Source organism: Dermochelys coriacea, chromosome 8 (genome assembly GCF_009764565.3).
Source record: "Dermochelys coriacea isolate rDerCor1 chromosome 8, rDerCor1.pri.v4, whole genome shotgun sequence".
In the NCBI taxonomy this organism is placed as follows: domain Eukaryota; kingdom Metazoa; phylum Chordata; order Testudines; family Dermochelyidae; genus Dermochelys; species Dermochelys coriacea.
This window is the reverse complement of record NC_050075.1, coordinates 98,493,522-98,513,577: the sequence shown is the minus strand read 5'-3', so window position 1 is coordinate 98,513,577 and position 20,056 is coordinate 98,493,522. Positions and strand designations below refer to the sequence as shown.

The 20,056-nt window shown below is 42.4% G+C and overlaps 1 protein-coding gene across 15 annotated transcripts in view; it reads left to right on the top strand.

Moving 5' to 3' along the window:
* The window catches only part of OSBPL9 (oxysterol binding protein like 9), a 143,839-nt gene extending 123,888 nt beyond the window's left edge, over positions 1 to 19,951 (top strand). For all 15 annotated transcript variants that reach the window (XM_038412735.2, XM_038412740.2, XM_043490936.1 and 12 more), the window contains 10 exons: positions 12,773 to 12,858; positions 13,133 to 13,307; positions 14,506 to 14,590; positions 14,881 to 14,991; positions 15,429 to 15,492; positions 15,596 to 15,736; positions 17,640 to 17,718; positions 18,515 to 18,606; positions 18,974 to 19,109; positions 19,228 to 19,951. In XM_038412735.2, coding sequence (XP_038268663.1) covers positions 12,773 to 12,858; positions 13,133 to 13,307; positions 14,506 to 14,590; positions 14,881 to 14,991; positions 15,429 to 15,492; positions 15,596 to 15,736; positions 17,640 to 17,718; positions 18,515 to 18,606; positions 18,974 to 19,109; positions 19,228 to 19,302 — 1,044 coding nt within the window. In that variant the 3' untranslated portion in view covers positions 19,303 to 19,951. The remainder of the gene's footprint in view (positions 1 to 12,772; positions 12,859 to 13,132; positions 13,308 to 14,505; positions 14,591 to 14,880; positions 14,992 to 15,428; positions 15,493 to 15,595; positions 15,737 to 17,639; positions 17,719 to 18,514; positions 18,607 to 18,973; positions 19,110 to 19,227) is intronic.
* The last annotated feature ends 105 nt before the right edge of the window (positions 19,952 to 20,056 follow it).

Genomic DNA, 20,056 nt, shown 5'->3' with positions numbered 1-20,056 from the left:
TTTAATGCTGACAATACTAATTGAATTGCTAAATCCCATGAGCTGGGGAAGCAATTTACCAGCAAAAGTGATCATTTGCTCATTTCGATCCCCTAGATCATTTGTGATCCCCTAGACTACCCATGGAGTTGGGATAAGAGAAGGAAGATCTGTAGAAGCAGTACTTTTCTTCTTGCCTCCTCTTGTCTTCATATCCCAAAGCAGAGATATACAAGATCATGGTGTCCTTGTCAGATTAACAAGTGTTTTATCAGTTTCACCATTGCTGTTCAGTTTTGGGCAACTGTGAAACTGACAAGAATTATGTCCATTTCAGTCTGCTGCTACTACCAGAACTTTTGCAGTCTGTGGCATCATGACAGCCTGCCAGGGGGACTACTGAGGACCTGGGTAGCTCTGGGTCCTCAGTAGCTCACAAGCCCTGGGAGAGCTGCCTTCCAGGGTCCCTGGCTATGTGCCAGGAAGCCAAGATCCTCAGCAGCTTGCTTTCCTGGCTGGGAAAACTGGCTGCAAAGTTGTGAGGCTCCTATCTTAGTTAGCAGCTGAGGAGCCAGTGGACAAGCTGGCAGGAAACCAGGCAGTTTTCTGATAGAAACCTGCCTTAGGTCTGTTGGAAATGCCTTAGAATCTGTTTCTGTGAAAGGATTTTATTTCAGTGAATCAGCAAATTCTGACAAGTGTTTCAATTGAATTTTTCCAACCAGCTCTACGTAACACCAAATGTTGCCTAGATGCTTAAATAATCCATGATTTCCTGTCTCACAAATCAGCATGGGAGTGGAGTAGAGAAGCAGTTTATCCTCATATGCTTTTGTTAATATAGCCGTAGTTTCATGTCACAGAATTGCGCTTCAAGTATATGTTTGGATTATATATTTAAATTTTTGTAGATGACGTATGATAAATTTATGCAGTTACCCTTTAAATGTGAACTGTCTGCATGTATGTAAGATAGTGTTGTTAAATAACAATTTCCATTTACTAGTGATATATAGAAGTCTGTTTTGCTTTCATTTCTTTTTGTACATCACTTTAGTTACCTTTATTGCTCAGTAAGTCATTAATGTCCTAGACAAATTGGAGGATTGGGCCAAAAGAAATCTAATGAGGTTCAATAAGGATAAATGCAGGGTCCTGCACTTAGGATGGAAGAATCCAATGCACCGCTACAGACTAGGGACCGAATGGCTCGGCAGCAGTTCTGCGGAAAAGGACCTAGGGGTGACAGTGGACGAGAAGCTGGATATGAGTCAGCAGTGTGCCCTTGTTGCCAAGAAGGCCAATGGCATTTTGGGTTGTATAAGTAGGGGCATAGCGAGCAGATCGAGGGACGTGATCGTTCCCCTCTATTCGACACTGGTGAGGCCTCATCTGGAGTACTGTGTCCAGTTTTGGGCCCCACACTACAGGAAGGATGTGGATAAATTGGAAAGAGTACAACGAAGGGCAACGAAAATGATTAGGGGTCTAGAGCACATGACTTATGAGGAGAGGCTGAGGGAGCTGGGATTGTTTAGTCTGCAGAAGAGAAGAATGAGGGGGGATTTGATAGCTGCTTTCAACTACCTGAAAGGGGGTTTCAAAGAGGATGGCTCTAGACTGTTCTCAATGGTAGCAGATGACAGAACGAGGAGTAATGGTCTCAAGTTGCAATGGGGGAGGTTTAGATTGGATATTAGGAAAAACTTTTTTACTAAGAGGGTGGTGAAACACTGGAATGCGTTACCTAGGGAGGTGGTAGAATCTCCTTCCTTAGAGGTTTTTAAGGTCAGGCTTGACAAAGCCCTAGCTGGGATGATTTAACTGGGACTTGGTCCTGCTTTGAGCAGGGGGTTGGACTAGATGACCTTCTGGGGTCCCTTCCAACCCTGATATTCTATGATTCTATGAATGTTGGTTCATTTTTAATTCTCTTCTCTAGTTCCCTGAACCTGATGGGTTTTTAGCAATATGTCAATACATGGCGATATTTGAAATCCTTTTTCAGATAGAAAAGAAGGAAAGAGGGTGCTATCAGTAATTGGGTGGATTGCAGTGCTTTGCCTTGTCAGTAGAAGCTTTACACTGAACTGCTGTCAGAGATTACAGCTCTGGAAACTGTACTGAGCTTCTACTCTTGTTAGCAAAGAATATTGGTTTCTTCTGAGGTTACGTCTGTTACAAGTCACTAGGCGGGCTACTTGTAGAATTCTTTCTTTTTTTTTTTTTTCCAAAGACTTGTTGCTACTTCTAAATTCTCTTGCTGGAAGAAAAACCTTGTTATGGCTACAGCTCTAGCTGCGCCACTGTCCCCCTTTCTAGTCTGTGAGCTAGTCTACACTACAACCCACTGTGCCGCTGTAGTGTGTTCAATGAAGACGAGTTATGCCAATGGGAGAGTGCTCTCCCTTCAACATAATTATTCCACCTCAACAAGAGGCGGAAGCTATGTCGGTGGGAGGGTCTCCCGACGACGTAGCACAGTGTGAACACTGCTTTAAGTCAGTGTAACTTGCATCGCTGCAAAGGAGTGGGAGGAGGGCTTTTCCACATGCCTGAGCAACTTAAGTTACATCAACTTAAGTGGTAGTGTAGACAAGCCCTGTGAGTGCACCCTCATATCAGGCCACATACCCTTACCTCTCCTGAGAGGGAATTTCACAGTTCTGCAGTCCAGCATCTCCCACAATTATGATATGTGTGGGCTAGTCCCCTCTTGTCTGCAGCATCCAGAGGCAGTTCAAAGCTACAGCACAACCTGTGCTAGCCATGTCCTCTTCTCCTGCTTGCTACCAGCCTCTGTGGCAGCAGTCAAATGCTGGTTCGCTTTGCTCCCATGCTTTTCTTCTAGATTTGTTATTTTTAGCTGTTTTTTTGGGCAGCTAACATGTTTTTATTTGTTTTCAAGCCCTCTTGCTGCCTCCTGGTCTGGGATCTGAGCAACATGGCAGTCACAGCTACCTGGAGCCTCCACTGAAGTGTCTTTTTGCTGAGTTCCTCTACCCCCTTTCAGACATGGCAGAGCAGACACACAAGTACCATGCAAAACCCCAGAAGTGCTCTGTATGTGAGGAAGCTTTCTTAGTCTCAGCAGAAGGTAAAAAGTGCCTACCCTGCACCCAGCCAACCCTATCTCTGCTAGGGCAAGGGGCTCTAAATTTGTACAGGCATATTGGGTTCCCTGTCCACCCAAGAAGCCTCAACTCCACCATGGAAAAAACCAACCAGGAGGTACAGAGCAGAACAGGGAGAGGTTCCGAAGATGAGGACTTCATCCAGGTGACCTGGGGGTAAGTCCTGGGGCAACAAAGGACAGTAAAGATAAGACAACATCTATTGGGGTTTTCCCACATGCCTTCCAGACCTACAGGTTCTCACAAAAGACCCTGTCTGGAGGGATGGGGTGCACTTCTGTGACCCAGAATGACACACAGAATTTGGAGCAACAGGGAAAAGAACTGCAGCATCAAGCTCTTGGATCTTGCAGCTGCTAGACTAGCTCTACTAGGATTCCAAAGCTTCCTAAAGGGTGACCACGTCTTGGTCCAACCAGCCAACATGACCAGGTTGCATATATAAACAACCAAGGGGGAAGAAAGAGCATAGCTCTACATCAGACATGATGAAGAAAATGGAATGGGCAAACAAGACTCTCCCTTCCCTAAAGTCAGTACCCACAAATGGTAGACTGACTCAGCAGGTATAATGAGTAATGCTGAACCAGGAAGTCTTCACTCTGATCTTGCAGATGTTCGGTCTCCCCTCAGTTGACCTCTTTGCCCATTGCAAGAATGCAGAATGGCAAAAATTCTTCACCCAGGAAGTGGACCCCAAGTCCATGTGGACAAACACTATGTTGCATAGCTGGCTGTAAAACCTGCTATATGCATCTCTGCCCTTCTCTCTCCTAGGGAAGGTGAGCCAAACGATAAGCTGAGAAGAAGCAAGGGTGACCATGCTAACTCTGTACTGACCAAGAAGGCCCTGGTTCTGTCATATGATAGAATTGAAGCTGGAACCACTGTTGTAGCTTCCAGTGAGATAAGACATCTTTTTTCAAGGCCCATTCCTCCATTGATACTCAGATAATTTTCAACTGACAGTGTTGCTCTTGAAAAGCAATCATTAGGCTGAGTGCAACTATCTTCCAAAATGAGCAGGATTCTGCTCTCATCCAGGAGAGTTTTCACACTAAAAATCTACTCCTCTGTAGAGACCAAGTTCAGTTTGTGGTGCCAAGAACGCAGTGGAGATCTAAGGATACTGGTATTCAGGCCACTCTGGACCTCCTTCAGGAATGTGCTGATAAGGGCCTTCAGCCCATTATCATAGCTCCAGGTATCAGCCCTAAGTAGTGTCCTATTCACAGATCCTCTGGCTCCTTGGAAGAACCATCAGGTATCCAGATCTTTCAGAGCAATCACTGGCCAGATCTTTCCTAAATGGGACCTGTTGCTGGTGTTGAAAGCCCTAACCACCTGAGCCTCTGACTTCCTTTGTTCTGCCCATGACCATAGCACTCAACTGGGAAACAGTGGTACATCCTAGATGTTAGAAGAACATTGAAGACTTACCTCAAGCATGCAGAATCCACAAGGAGTTGGGCTCCCTGTTCTTTCTTTCATCCCAAGGTGCTTATAGTATACAGCCTATCCCTTACTAGGTGGATAGTATGCATCTTGGAGGCATACAAGCCATCCAACACACTATTCCAGAAGGAATCGAGGTGCATTCTTCAACATACATGGCCACCTCCTGGGCCAAAAGAGCACACACTTCCACTGCAGAAATCTGTGAGAAGTCACATGGCCACCAGCTACCACCTCTATCAGAGGCTGGAAAGTGAATTTTGTGTCCATAGACAGGAATGTGCTGCATGTAGTGGTCCAGACATAACTTTGACATTGAACAATTCAAAAGGGGAGGAGGCGTCTTCCTATTTCTTGTGTTCACTTTTGCATCCCTCGCTACTCCTCTGTTCACTGTTTGATAATTCCCATACATATCGGACTTGTGGGAGATGCTGGGCTGCAGAATTGAAAATTATATACCCAATAATTTCCTTTCTGCTTGCAGCGTCTTCCACAGTTCTGCCAAACCTGGTTGCCTTCAAAGCCATAGGTCAGAATTTTATTTGGATAGTTACCGCATAGGCAGTGGCCTACGGTACCTAATGAATTGGCATGGAAGTTATTGTTACTAATCATTTTGTAAGAGATTTTTCACAGCTTTGAAATTAATCTGGCAGCAAGACAGCATGCCTTGTACAGTCTGTGCTGTAGTTTTGAACTGTCTCTGGAAAATGCAGACAGAAAGGAAATGGCTCATACGTATCTGAATTATGGGAGGCGCTGCTAGTAGAAAGGAAATTATTGGATTGGAAATTTTCCGTTCTCCTACTGCTAGACTAAGATCTGAGCTACTCCACCTTGTATCTCAACCATGGTTACCTAGCCGGTCTGACTTAGTTCTGGCACCTCTAGTTCTTCTTTGAGTGCTGGTCCTTATGGGTATTCACTGTGAGTGCACATGCATTCCATGTGCCCGGGGTCAGAAATTCTTCAATAGCAGTGTTCGTTGGTCCATGCCTGCACGTCCTCATCCTGCGAACAGAGTGCACAAGGGGTGATGCCAACTGACTGCTTCCTCTACTCCTTTTCTACTATTTTGTTTTGGGATGGAACCCTCCTCCCTAACTTCTAGCTTTGTAAATCCATTTTTCATAGATAGTGTTAATAGTTGTAGTTTAATTGGTGAGTATTGGGTTTCCTGCTCTTCTGCCCTCCCTCCCCCCATGTTATTTCCCCAACGTTCAGAGCACTTGGTAACGATTTACAGTTGAACTCTGGAATAGGCTTCCAAAGGAGGTTGTAGAATTCTCATTATTGGAGGTTTTTAAGAATAGGTTCAACACCTGTCAGGGATGGTCTAGATTTACTTGAGCCTGCCTCAGTACAGGGGTCTGATCTTGATGATTTCTCGAGGTCCCTTCCAGCCCTATATTTCTCTGATTCTGTAACTATCATGTAGCAGTTGAGAGGAGATATCCAAGATGAATTTGTCCAAAGTTAGATGTTGAGACATTGGAAGGAAATGGGTCAGGCAGCCACCAAAAGGGGTGAGGGAAGCTGGCTGTACTGTGGCTGCTTGACAGCTCTCAAGTGTCCTATCAAAATCCTATCTTTTGTAGATGGCTGGGTCTGAAGAAGGGGTGGGGTAGTGTATCTGCCATTCTATACCCTCTGGTGCTTTCTCGGTGTTTCACAGCTGCAGGGCTGGCCAATATCTATATTGCAGTGCCTTGGAGTACTTTCTGCAAAGCGCTAAGGAGTAGATTCCCAAGAACAGAGTGTGACATGGGAGTCTGAGTGACTAAAGGTTTCAGAGTAGCAGCCGTGTTAGTCTGTATTCGCAAAAAGAAAAGGAGTACTTGTGGCACCTTAGAGACTAACAAATTTATTAGAGCATAAGCTTTCGTGAGCTACAGCTCACTTCATCGGATGCATTTGGTGGAAAAAACAGAGGAGAGATTTATATACACACACAGAGAGAACATGAAACAATGGGTTTATCATACACACTGTAAGGAGAGTGATCACTTAAGATAAGCCATCACCAACAGCAGGGGGGGGAAGGAGGAAAACCTTTCATGGTGACAAGCAGGTAGGCTAATTCCAGCAGTTAACAAGAATATCAGAGGAACAGTGGGGGGTGGGGTGGGAGGGAGAAATACCATGGGGAAATAGTTTTACTTTGTGTAATGACTCATCCATTCCCAGTCTCTATTCAAGCCTAAGTTAATTGTATCCAGTTTGCAAATTAATTCCAATTCAGCAGTCTCTCGTTGGAGTCTGTTTTTGAAGCTTTTTTGTTGAAGTATAGCCACTCTTAGGTCTGTGATCGAGTGACCAGAGAGATTGAAGTGTTCTCCAACTGGTTTTTGAATGTTATAATTCTTGACGTCTGATTTGTGTCCATTCATTCTTTTACGTAGAGACTGTCCAGTTTGGCCAATGTACATGGCAGAGGGGCATTGCTGGCACATGATGGCATATATCACATTGGTAGATGCGCAGGTGAACGAGCCTCTGATAGTGTGGCTGATGTGATTAGGCCCTATGATGGTATCCCCTGAATAGATATGTGGACAGAGTTGGCAACGGGCTTTGTTGCAAGGATAGGTTCCTGGGTTAGTGGTTCTGTTGTGTGGTGTGTGGTTGCTGGTGAGTATTTGCTTCAGATTGGGGTTTGTCTGTAAGCAAGGACTGGTCTGTCTCCCAAGATCTGAGAGAGCGATGGCTCGTCCTTCAGGATAGGTTGTAGATCCTTGATGATGCGTTGGAGGGGTTTTAGTTGGGGGCTGAAGGTGATGGCTAGTGGCGTTCTGTTGTTTTCTTTGTTGGGCCTGTCCTGTAGTAGGTGACTTCTGGGTACTCTTCTGGCTCTGTCAATCTGTTTCTTCACTTCAGCAGGTGGGTACTGTAGTTGTAGGAATGCATGATAGCAGCAATGCAAAAGAGTGTGTGTGTGTGTGTGTGTGTGTGTGTGTGTGTGTGTGTGTGTGTGTGTGTGTGTGTGTGTGTGTGTGTGTGTGTGTGTGTGTATAAATCTCTCCTCTGTTTTTTCCACCAAATGCATCCGATGAAGTGAGCTGTAGCTCACGAAAGCTTATGCTCTAATAAATTTGTTAGTCTCTAAGGTGCCACAAGTACTCCTTTTCTTTTTGAGTGACTAAAGTAACTCATTGGCCTTTTCAATGAAAAGGTTGTTACCCTCAAAGAGGAGATTCTCTAACATTACCTGAATTTCTTTGGTAAACCCTGCTGACTGCAGCCTTGAAGCCTGTCTCATGACCACCGAGGTCACCATGGAACAAGATGCTGTGTTCACTGCATCAAGTAATGCCTGAAGGGATGATCTGGCTACTAACTTCCCATCATCAAGGATAGCCTGGAAGTGGGGGTCTTCAATCCTGTGGTAATTTACTTATGAACTCCGGTAACTTACTGTAGTTCATAAAGTCAGACTTAAACATATGTTCCTGGTAGTATGCAATATGGAATAGTAGGTCGGATGAGGAAAAGATTTTTCTGCCAAAGAGATCTGACTTCTTGGAATCCTTGTCCAGAGTAGATCTAGGTTGGTGTAATCTGTTCCACTCCGTGACTACCTGTACCACCATCTCACAAGAGGATTCTCAAACAGGAGGTAGACTCCCCGATCTAACTAGGGGTGATAGCGCTGCTACCTCCTCAACACAGGGGAAAGGGCTTTTACTCCAAATATATCCTTATCCCCAAAATGACAGGTTTTCTTGATTTTTGGGTTGTTGAATGTCTTCATTCGCCACTCAGGATGATTACCTTAACTGCTATAATCCTGTCTCTGAACATCAATGGCTGGTTTATGGCTCTTGATTTAAAGGATGCTTATTTTCATATAGATATCCACCCCCCCACACAGTAAATGCCCTGTGTTTTATGGTGCATTTGGAGCACTTCCAATAAAAGGTGCTCGCTTTAGCCTTTCAGTTGGTCCAAGAGTATTTACAAAGGGCATGGCCATAGTAGCAGCACATCTGCATCATTACAGTTACCATCTGTTGCCCCACCTGGATGACTGGCTTCTCAAGGGTCGATCAAATGGAGAAATGCAGGTAATGCTCATTGTCCTGCTCAACCTTTTTCTACTCCTTGGGTCTTCAGGTAAACCCAGGAGAGTCCACTTTAGCAATTATAACAATTATAGAATTTATAGGAGCAGTCCTGGACTCAATTGTGCCCACGACTTACTTAACACAAGACACAGTCCTCATGATGAAAGACCTCAGTGTGACAGATATGGCAATTTTTGCAATATCCTGGAGAAACCGTAATGAATTAAGTTTAAGTATCTTGAGAGTTCATTGGATTAAAATGGAAATGTTTTTGTATTATTGTGGAACTGTATGTAATGTTTCTAGGGAGAAAACCTGACTAAATGTAAACACTGGGAAATGTTATGAGCTTCAAAGAACTATTTGAAACAATGTAAAACTTCAGAATCAAGTGGGTTTCCCAGGAAATCTCTAGGAGGAGAGGTATGCAAATTTGACTCTTCCGTTAGGCAAGAACTCTGCCATCTGAAGCTTTGCCCTGGAGAGGGGACCTTATATCTGGCTGATAGAAGTGACCACTAATAGGCAAAGACGTAGCTTGGATGAAGGAGTGACTCTTAGAGCCATGGGTAGGTTATTCTGAGCGAACAAGTGTTATGAACTTGTGACCACAGGAAAACCTTTGGATGGGGTTTGACGGACTATTCGCTGGCCAGAGCCCTTGTTGAAGTTGGGGTGACCTCTGGTAAGCTTATTAGCATATGTGTGAGTTATTTTATTGTTTTTTTCCTGCAGTGCTTTTACCTGAAAAATAAATGTGCTTGTTTAGATAGAGCTGTGCGGTAGCTTAACTTTGGCAGTTGCATTATTTACCATGTCTGAGGAGAAAAGTAAAGCAGACCTGCTTAGGCAGCCTGACTTTGTGGGGAATTCACAGTGTAGTCAGGGGACTGCGAAGTCTGGAAATAATGCAGTCAGGGAAGAAAGAGACGTGTACCTGCTTAATTGAAATTCTGGGAGGCGGGCAGGCAGATGCCTGTCCACATTTAAAGGCTCCTCCTCCAGTCTTCTAGGAGCAGCCACTGGACCTGGGATCCAGCTGAATGTGTGGGACAACTAAGGAATAACAAGGTCAGAGTGGGGAGTCATAGGTTCAAAACTAGGGATCTGGCACCCAAGAGACACAGTGGCTGGGGAGCCTAAAGCCTGAGAATGGGCGCCCATCCTTGATCACGATGAAGAAATACAGGTGCAGTTGCCCTGAACTATGACACTCAGTATCCAACTTCGACTCAGCCATCAAATGACAGTCAGGGCCTGCTTGGTGGTCCTACGCTAAACAGTATTTTGCACATATGTGACTCCCCCTTTGCCACCTGTGCAGCCTCCAGACCTGCCTGAGGAAGGTCTGCATTGCAGCCAGGGACTTCTTAGACAAGAGAGTCTCGCTTACTCCAAGCATCGAGGCACCTCTCACTTGGTGGAAGAAGAGAAACAATGTTGGAGTTCCCTTTATTCCCAACCCACCCATAAGAACACCTTGGCAAAGGTGCATCTCTTCTGGGCTGAGGAATGCACCTGGACAACGATGTTGCTCAGGGTTCCTGGACTCCATAAGAATACGTGCTATATGTCAGCCTTCTCAAGCTTCAAGCACTATAAAGAACATGCAAGCAATTGCTGCCTTTCATTCAGTCCACTCAAGTCCAGATCCACTCAGACAGTATGACCACTGTTTATTGTATAAACAAACTGGGCAGAGCAAGAGTGTCATTACTCTGCAGGAAGGTTGTACAGTTCTGGAATTGGTGCAGCCAACATCAGATCACCCTTTCTGCACTGCATTGAGGGGCAGTGAGGCTGTATGAATATTCCATCTGTGTATTCTCCTATGGATGTTTCCGAATCCACTGTCACAGAACGGGGTCAGGACCAGCCCTCCTAATGTGGCATCCCTCCATCTGACAACCTAACTTTTGGATGGGCAACTGACTTAAAGAAATCCTGGTTGAAAAAAAGTCCAGGCCATCCTTCTCAATAGCAGGAAGCTGTCTACAAGGTAGCATTACGCTGCCAAATGGAAGCGCTTTTCCCAGTGATGCCACAAGCATCAATTGCTTCCAGAGGGTCTGGAATTCCCTCTGTCCTAGACTATATCCTCTCACTGAAATCTTCAGACCTTTTACTCAATTCACTGAGAATACATTTAGCAGCCATTAATGCTTTCCATTCCCTAGTGGAAAACTAATCAATTTTCACTCACCCCACACAAAGTATCATGAGAACATTCCCACAACACTGGCTTGGGATCTGAACCTGATACTCTCTGCCTCAGTGAACCCACTATTTGAACCTCTAGCCCTCCTGCTCCCTGTTACATATATCAGTGAAGGTGGCCTTCCTCACAGCTGTCACCTAGGCCAGAAGGGTAGGGCAACTTGATGTTCTTATGGTGGATCTGCCGTACACCATCCCGGAGACTGCATCTCAAGTTCAGTCCCAAGCTTCCTTCTGATTTTCCCTTAACCCAGACAGTCCAGTTACCTGTATTTTACCTGAAGCTTCAGAAGAATGCGCACATGAAACTCTACTCCCTAGATGTGCAAAGAGCTCTGGCTTTCTATCTTAATAGGATGGAGGCTTTTAGAAGATTGCTCTCTCTTTGTCTCCATAGCAGAGAGGATGAAAGGAGAGTCAGTTTCCTCCCAGAGACTTACAACATGGATTTTCAGTTACATCCTTCTCTGTTACAAAAAGGTAGGATCTCCTCCTCAATCTCTTAGGGCTCATTCAACCAGAGCACAGGCAGCCTTAGTGGCATCCCTGCAAAGGATCCCACTCAGAGATGTGGAGAGCTGCAATCTGGATCTCCATCCACATGTTTACCAGGAACTATCCCTGATTCAAGCCTATGTAGAGGGATGCTTTCTTCAGTTCAGTGATCCTCCAAACTGTGATTCAAAGCTTGTCCTCCCACCCCCTTCCTTATTAGTCTCTGCTTGGGAGTCACCCACAGTGAGTACCAATAGGGATCAGCACTTGAAGAAAGAAAGTTTACTTCCTTTATAGTAACTGGAGTTCTTTCAGATGTGGGTTCCCTATGGATAGTCATGATCCACCTTCCTTTCCTTCTGCTTCAAATCCTCACGTGATTCAGGGTAGAATAGGAAATGAAGAAAAGGTGGTTGATCCGCACCACCCCTTACGCCCTCTGTTTGCAGCACAAGGAGGTGCAGGCACAGACCAAAGGGCACTATCGAAGAATTTTTGGTGCCAGGCATGCACTGCACATAAGCACCCACAGTGAATACCCATAGAGACTGCACATATCAAACTCCATTTACTGTAAGGTAAGTAATCTTTCTGTCTGTCCTTTTTCTTTCTGTCTTTCTTTCTCTCAGGGGCCTGTGACCAATGGTATCTGGTGACTAAACAGCATTCTTAAAACAAAAGCATTTTTTTTTAACTGTAGGAACAAAACGTTTAGAGAAGGAATGTTTTAAAACATTCTGTATGTCTGCTTTTTCTGTAGGCTTTCCATCCCCTTAGCTGTGATCTATACAGGCCTAATTTCCTCTATGGCTGGTCATTGTGTCAGTGTGGTTCCCCCCAAATAACCCATCCCTCTCTTGAGAGAGTGATAGTTTTTAAAAGTGCTGTAGTCCTTTTTGTTCTCTGGTTTTGGTACTTCTCAACAAAACCAGTTTTGTTAATTGTATGGAGTGCTGCAGTTGTGAAGGTAGAATCTTCCAAAGCTAATAACTTGGGCATTATCTTTTAACAACCTTTAAGCCAACCCTCAGAAAACACTTATCTTGAGCATTTATTTCCCTTTCTGCTTGTTTTTCCTTACAGCCCCTCATTAAAGTAAACCAGCATTCATACAGTAAACATCCCAATAATCTGGTCAGCATACAATGTCCATAAGTAGTTACAGAGCAACTGCAATTCCATCAGACATCACAAAACTTAAGGTTTTTTATTTAGTAACTGTCTGATAATAGGGCTTTTCTTGTAGTTGTATTCATTTAATAATAGTATTCACCCCTTGAATTGTGCTTTATATCTTCAAAGTATTTTATGAATGCTAATTGAAGTCTTGACAGTTCAGAAAGCCATGTATGCTGTGGAGTTGGGGTTCTCTAGATACTAAAATACTATTGTTCTAAGAGTTTTCAGGTATTGTTCTTTCTTCAGGTGGTTCTCCCAACTTTTATTCTGGAAAGAAGATCACTTTTGGAGATGTATGCTGACTTTTTTGCACATCCGGACTTATTTGTGAGGTATTTGATTTAGTACAGTATTAATCAGTTCTGATATTGCCTTGTGCAGTTTCAAGAGTATATGCTTACTGTTTTGAGGAATGTTTGATCTTTATCCAAACTATGCAAAGTGCATCTATATACCATCTAGTCTGTCTTTCATTTTTCAAAAAGCTCTTCTCAATCTGAGTTTAAAGAAAAAAAACACTGGAGTGGTAATTTTATCTCTTACTCCTGTTTCAAACAGCAGTGACTTATTTCAGTGTTTAGTAACTATACTTTTCTCCTCCTCTAGTATTAATGACCAAAAGGATCCAAAAGACCGAATGGTTCAAGTGGTTAGATGGTACCTCTCAGCTTTTCATGCGGGAAGGAAAGGATCTGTTGCTAAAAAGCCTTACAATCCGATTTTGGGCGAGATTTTCAGGTGTCATTGGATATTACCAAATGCTGAAAATGAAGATAATACGGTTAGTTTTGTGGTGGTGTTTTTTACTGCTTAAAAAGTGTTTTAATAATTCCCCTAATCTCTGACTAGAATGGGATGGGGTTTGTACCAGAAGCAAACCATGTAAAATATTGTGATTTTTTTCCTAATGGAAGTTTTCCCATCCTCTTTTTTTAGGGCAGACTTCTCAAATGTGTGTTATTTTACAAACAATGTGTAATTTCAGTAATTAATTTCTTAAGAATCCTTTGAGATGCAGAAAGTATTCTGTGTTAATTCTGTCCAGTCCCAAGGATACATTCCTTGGTCTTAAGAACTGCAGATATAGTCATTTTTCTAGTTCCTTGATGTCTAGATCAGCAGCCTTAACAGGGTTTCCTCTTTGCCACTTGGAGCCAGACCTTTGACCCTAAACTGGATTCATTTTCCTCTTAGAAATCTTACCCATGATTTTGAAGGACAGAGCATTTCATATTTTAAAATCTTTCCAAAGATCTAGATCCTGAGATTAAATGATAGGGAGAGAGAGAGTCAAAAATCCCATTCTGCAACTCACTCTTTTCCTCCTGCACTCTGCTCAGACATGGCTGTCAGATAAAGGTCATTAACTGCAGCACTCCTCTTGTCACAAACTGAAAGATGAGCTCTCTGTTCTCCAGTCGAAGCCAGGGCAAGCTGGAAAAGCACAGCTTGAAGCGTTCGGTTGTGTCAGTTGTGTGGATGGACCAGAGGCAGCAGGACTCCCTTCTGCTGCTAGAGGAAAGGCTGCAGCAGTTTAAAATGCAGCATCTCAGGTTCCACGAGTGCCAGCTTCTCAGACCCTCCTAGCTCACTCAGACTTCCCCGGCCTGGGAAGGTATAAAATGTATCATAGGGTTTTTAGATAGCAAGGTGTGAACTCAGAAGTCATCTATCCTAGATATTTATGCAGCATCACTGTAATCCCTGAGCACCTTCCAAACACTATATATCTATCTGTAATCACATTGATTCCAGAAACTGGGATGTTCTCCAAAAGGCCCGGTATCAGTGGGTTCATACCTTTCCTCTTCAAACCAGCAAACCGACAACTATGTTGAAGCTGCACCATGTTAGGATTCTAAAATTGTGTTAAGTGATGGATAGTTCCCATAGAAACTACTTCACTGGACCATGTCCTAGATATTTTTGAAAACTGTATGTACCATGTCAAATGAAGGCAACTCTTAACTTGTTTGCAGGAGCCTGTTTCAGAGGGACCAATTCCTTGGGTTACCAAAAACAGTGTAACATTTGTAGCAGAGCAGGTCTCTCACCACCCTCCAAGTAAGTTGCTATGCTACTGGAGTCTTATACTATTGGATAAGAACTGAGTAACAGTGAAGTCAATTTTTAAGTTTTGACATTGAATCAATATTTTCTGTTTAGCATTGAATTTTCAGTCTGAAATTTCTCTTTCCTTAGACCATTTTTCTGAAAAGTAAATTGCAAAGTCTCGCTCTTTCTCTCCATCCCTTTCACCTCCCCTGCAATATCGTGTAATTTATCTGGATGTAAAAATTGTTTCTAATTATTGTAAATGTCTTGTTGTATTCTTACTTTTTTTTCTTCTTAAGTTTCAGCATTTTATGCCGAGTGTTTTAGCAAGAGAATACAATTCAATGCTCACATCTGGACCAAGTCAAAATTCTTGGGGATGTCGATTGGTGTTCATAATATAGGGCAAGGTAAGTGTGTTATGTAGTTTAAAAGGTGTATTCTTGAGCATTAAGAAACTAATGTTAACTCAATTTTAATTGTGTAGAAAAAGCGATTTCTACAAACTTCCTGCAATGTATTACTCATGCTCAATAAAATTTCTGATGACTTGACCGAGTAGCTGCTGTAGCAATCTTGTCAGTGGCTAGAGATCCAGGATCCATTTCCAGTGCATCATGGACTCCGCTTGTCCTTGAGTGAGCTACTTTTCAGAGGTGCTGAATGTCCACACCTCCCATTGAAAGCAATAGGAATGATGGGTGCTCAGCCCCTACAAAAATCAGGCCTTTAATCTCTTTATTTTTGTAATGCTTACGTTTGTCAAGTGCTTTGAGATTTCTATGTGAAATGTCCTCTAAAAGTGCTGTTGATTATTAGTACAGTAGTAATTTTTTCTTTCTGACAGGTTGTGTGACATGCCTAGATTATGATGAGCACTATATTTTGACTTTCCCCAATGGTTATGGAAGGCAAGTAAATGCTATACCTATTAGTCTTTAAAAAATGTTGAGATGGCAGTGAGCACCTGTTTCTTTTTAAGTTTTTGAACAGTGCAATTGTTTATCATTGCAGATCTATTCTCACAGTGCCATGGATAGAACTGGGTGGAGAATGCAGTATTAGTTGCTCAAAAACAGGCTACAATGCTAGCATCATCTTCCACACAAAACCTTTTTATGGAGGAAAGAAGCATAGAATAACAGCTGAAATTTTGTAAGCTTTTTTCTCTTTCAGTCTTGCTCCATTTGTGTAAATGCTCACAATTGTTTTTTCATAAGAGTAATTTAGATGGCTGTATTCAATATCTCCAACTATAGCAAAAGATTACATCCATGTCATTGTTCCCAGTTGTGGGCCACCAGATTAGTCTGGGCATATCAAGTCAGAAGATGTGCATTAAGATGGAAGGAAAGCTGCTTGAAGCTGGATCTATCAAGCCCTACTGCAAAAATGTTCCTCTCTCCTTTTGCAGGAATAGACGGATCCTGCTCATATGCCAGAACAGTTAATTATATTTTACATACCTAGCAGGAAAACCTTTATTATAGAAACAATTGTGCTTTAGTTCCACTCCGAAAAGATCTTTTCTGTAATGTTGCTGACGTAGAATAGCGTCTCTGTTTCAGCTGGGCCTCTGTACAGGGAGTCTAATAAAACTTAGATTTGTAGTTGAATTCAGGCTTATTGTGGTTAGAGACTGTCTGTGCATGTGATCCAGTCACTGATACTTGCATTTTTCCTTCCCCTATTTGTCATAATCATTTGTTGCATCATCTTAAATTAGATTGTAAACTCTTCAGTACAGACATTGTCTTTTACTTAGTGTTAAATCAGCACCTAGCACAGGGGTGGGCAAACTTTTTGGCCCTCAGGCCACATCTGAGTATGGAAATTGTATGGTGGGCCATGAATGCTCACAAAATTGGGGATTGGGGTGCAGGAGAGGGTGAGGGCTCTGGGGTGGGGCCAGAAATGAGGAGTTCAGGGTTTGGGAGGGGGCTCTGGACTGGGGCAAGGGGTTGGGGTTTGTGTGGGGGTGTTGGCTCTGGGGTGAGGCTGAGGGGGATCAGGGCTAGGTCAGGGAGCAGAAAGGGATCAGGGGTACAGGCTCCAGGCAGCACTTACCTCAAGCAGCTCCCAGAAGCAATGACTTGTCCCCTTTCTGCCTCCTATGAGGAGGCACAGCCAGGTTGCTCTGCCCTGTCTGCAGGTGCCACCCCTGCCCTCCCATTGGCTGTGGTTCTTGGCCAACAGGAGCTGTGGGGGTGGAGGTGGCATGTGGAGCCCCCTGGCTGCCTCTACATGTAGGAGCTGGAGTGGGGACATGCTGCTGCTTCCGGGGGCGGGGCAAGCCCCAGACCCCACTCCCTAGCCGGAGCTCGAGGGCCAAATTAAAACATCTGAAGAGCCAGATGTGGCCCACGGGCCGTAGTTTGCCCACCCCTGACCTAGCATCATGGGGGCCCCAATCCTGACTGGGGACTTTACTGTATTACAAATAATTAAGGGGAGGGAAGGAGGCTGACAAAGGGCTGTACATTAGATTGCTAGTTTAAGACTGTTTACAGCAACATCTATATTAATACGCCTCATTCTCTTAGCTGTACTTTAAGGCTGTCTGGGATTTTCATATGGTAGGCCTATAAGCATTAGACAGCCGAATCTCATTGCATTTCAGTGGGATTTGGACACATTCACTCAGTCTTCAGCCTCTGAAAATCCTGCCCTGTGTTACTAGTTTTCCACAAATTTTTTGTTTGTAGCTTTGTGAATTGAATTTAGTAATGTATGGCTTGTCTAGATTAGGGTATTGTGCACTGGAGTAGACACTCTGCTCCGGATCAAACCTTGTTTTACACTGGCTCAGCCAATTTAAGAGTTTGCAACCGGTGCAGTTACACCAAAAAAAAAAAAAATCACTTCTCTCCACCCGTTTTCCCATTTCTAAAATGGAGATAATACTATATTTCTCCCATCTCTATTGACACTTTTTCTATTCTTTAGTTCAAGCACTGCCTTACTATTTATATGTATAGTACCTAGGACAAGGAGGACCTGGTGGGTGGTTTTTTAGTGCAATAATAAATTTAACTATTTTACTTTTCCTTTCATTTAGTTCTCCTAATGACAAGAAATCCTTCTGCTCAATTGAAGGTGAATGGAATGGTGTCATGTATGCAAAATATGCAACAGGGGTAAAGTAACTTATCTTGTTTTTACTCTGAAACCTAAACACACTGTTTCTGATAGAGTAGCAGATGTGTTAGTCTGTATTTGCAAAAAGAAAAGGAGTACTTGTGGCACCTTAGAGACTAACACATTTATTTGAGCATAAGCTTTTGTGAGCTACAGCCCACTTCAGTGGGGAGATGTATGTAAATATATATATCTCCCCACTGTACTTTCCACTGAATGCATCCGATGAAGTGAACTGTAGCTCACGAAAGCTTATGCTCAAATAAATTTGTTAGTCTCTAAGGTGCCATAAGTACTCCTTTTCTTTTTAGTGTGTTTAGGTATTTGTGTTGCTGGCAAATCGGAATATGCCATTGCATTTTGTATGTATATTTATGGATGGAAAATACTTTGTATTCTAAGGAACTACTGTAAAAGTTCCACTCCTGCTTTTTGTAAATGGTGGCTTTAGGTCAAAATAAGGATCTGGTAAAGTGAAGAGTGGAGCACCTCAAACTCCTTTACTTCAGTAGTTGAGATGTTTAAAAGCGCAGGGAGAATGCTCCTGTGAAGCTGCCTGAAAGTTCCTAGGTGTTGAATAATTTTTTTCACACTGGATTAAAATTGCTCTGAGGGTAGCTGAACTCTGTAGGCTTCTGCTACAGAAATCTATAAGAACAAAGCAAGAAACAGACCTTTATCTGTCCTCTGCCAATAAATGTTTGTGTATATATTGTATGAACAAAGGCTAGACTAAACTTTACTTTTTTCTTTATTTTTAAACACATTAACAGCAGAATAACTTTCTCTGTTTAGGAGAATGTAGTCTTTATAGATACCAAGAAAATGCCTACAATTAAGAAGAAGGTAAAGAAACTGGAAGACCAAGAGGAATATGAATCCCGCTGGTAAGAGCTTCATTAAAGTGACAAATGAAGGCTTCTTATCTTCATAGTTCTGAGGATATTTTTTTTAGAAATAGAACTTCTCTAACAACTGAGTTAAATTTACCCAAACTGTATAGACTAATCAGCACTGTGGGGCTATAGCTGATAGTTCAATGACTAGTTCTGGTGCTAAATTAAAGTGTTTCCCAAATTAAGTACAAATGAACCTGAAATTGGACCTCAGAATTCTTTCTTGATTTAGTTGTAGCAACATGTTAAAGGTTTTACTGAATGTTATTACTGTAAATAAATCTAAGTGTTTCTACAGCCTGGTAGCACTGCTTCCTCCCCTACATCAACATCTGAAAATAATTGTCTATTTCTTTAGCCTATGGAAAGATGTAACTTACAACTTAAAAATCAGAGACATTGATGCAGCCACAGATGCAAAGCACAGACTGGAAGAAAGACAAAGAGCTGAAGCTAGAGCCAGAAAGGAGAAAGAGACATCATGGGAAACAAGGGTGAGCTTTTATTCAAATAATGTAAACCTGAAAGGCTTTATCAGCACCCCTGACCTGTGTTCTACCTCATTCTTTTTGATAAAAATTTACATTTAATTATCCCTTTATTTTCTTCTAGTTATTCCATGAAGATGGAGAATGTTGGGTTTATGATGAGCCACTACTGAAACGACTTGCTGCAACTAAACATTAAGTGGTTATAAAAACTTGTAAAATTCACTAAGTCAAGACTTGAATGTTTTAGCTACAAGATAAATTTACGACTATCAAGTACTTTATTTTGGAGATCCTGTCCCCTCCAGTTACAGTGGTTCCTATCTCAGGGATACTGGATTTAATAATGCAGATAAGACATTTCCTGCTTTAATTGTTCAACTATTTGACAGTCACATAATAGCTTTGGACTTGACCAGTGTATTCAAGCTTCAAAGACATGATGGCTGAGCCCTTGCCTATGCTTCAGAAGCATCAATGAAACCTGGGCCTAAGTTATGGGAAGCATATGCTTGGTATAACCACTGTAAAGGACATAGTTGGTATCAGTTGCATAATATTCTGGGGCGCTCTCTCTCTCTATATTATATATATAAAAATGCAAGACTTCACTTAACTGGATTTAATTAACATTTTTGATGTGTAAATAGGAGGATTCCTTTGATTTAGACAGTTTGTTAGAAATCTACATAAATGTTATTTACCACCTGTATGATAAAAATCAAACCTTTTGGCATTTGTGTCTCAACCAAAAAAATTTTTATTTTAGAAATTAAAATGTAACCATAGACTACAGTTGAAATACTCAGTGCATCTTAAAGCTTCATAAAATAGATTTTTCAAACTTATGGATTTGTATTTATTTCATAAAAACCTTTTATAGCAACACTGCTTTGAAACTGTACTATGATAAAAAAAATTACTTTCCCAATGTTCAGTCTGTGAAAAATCAC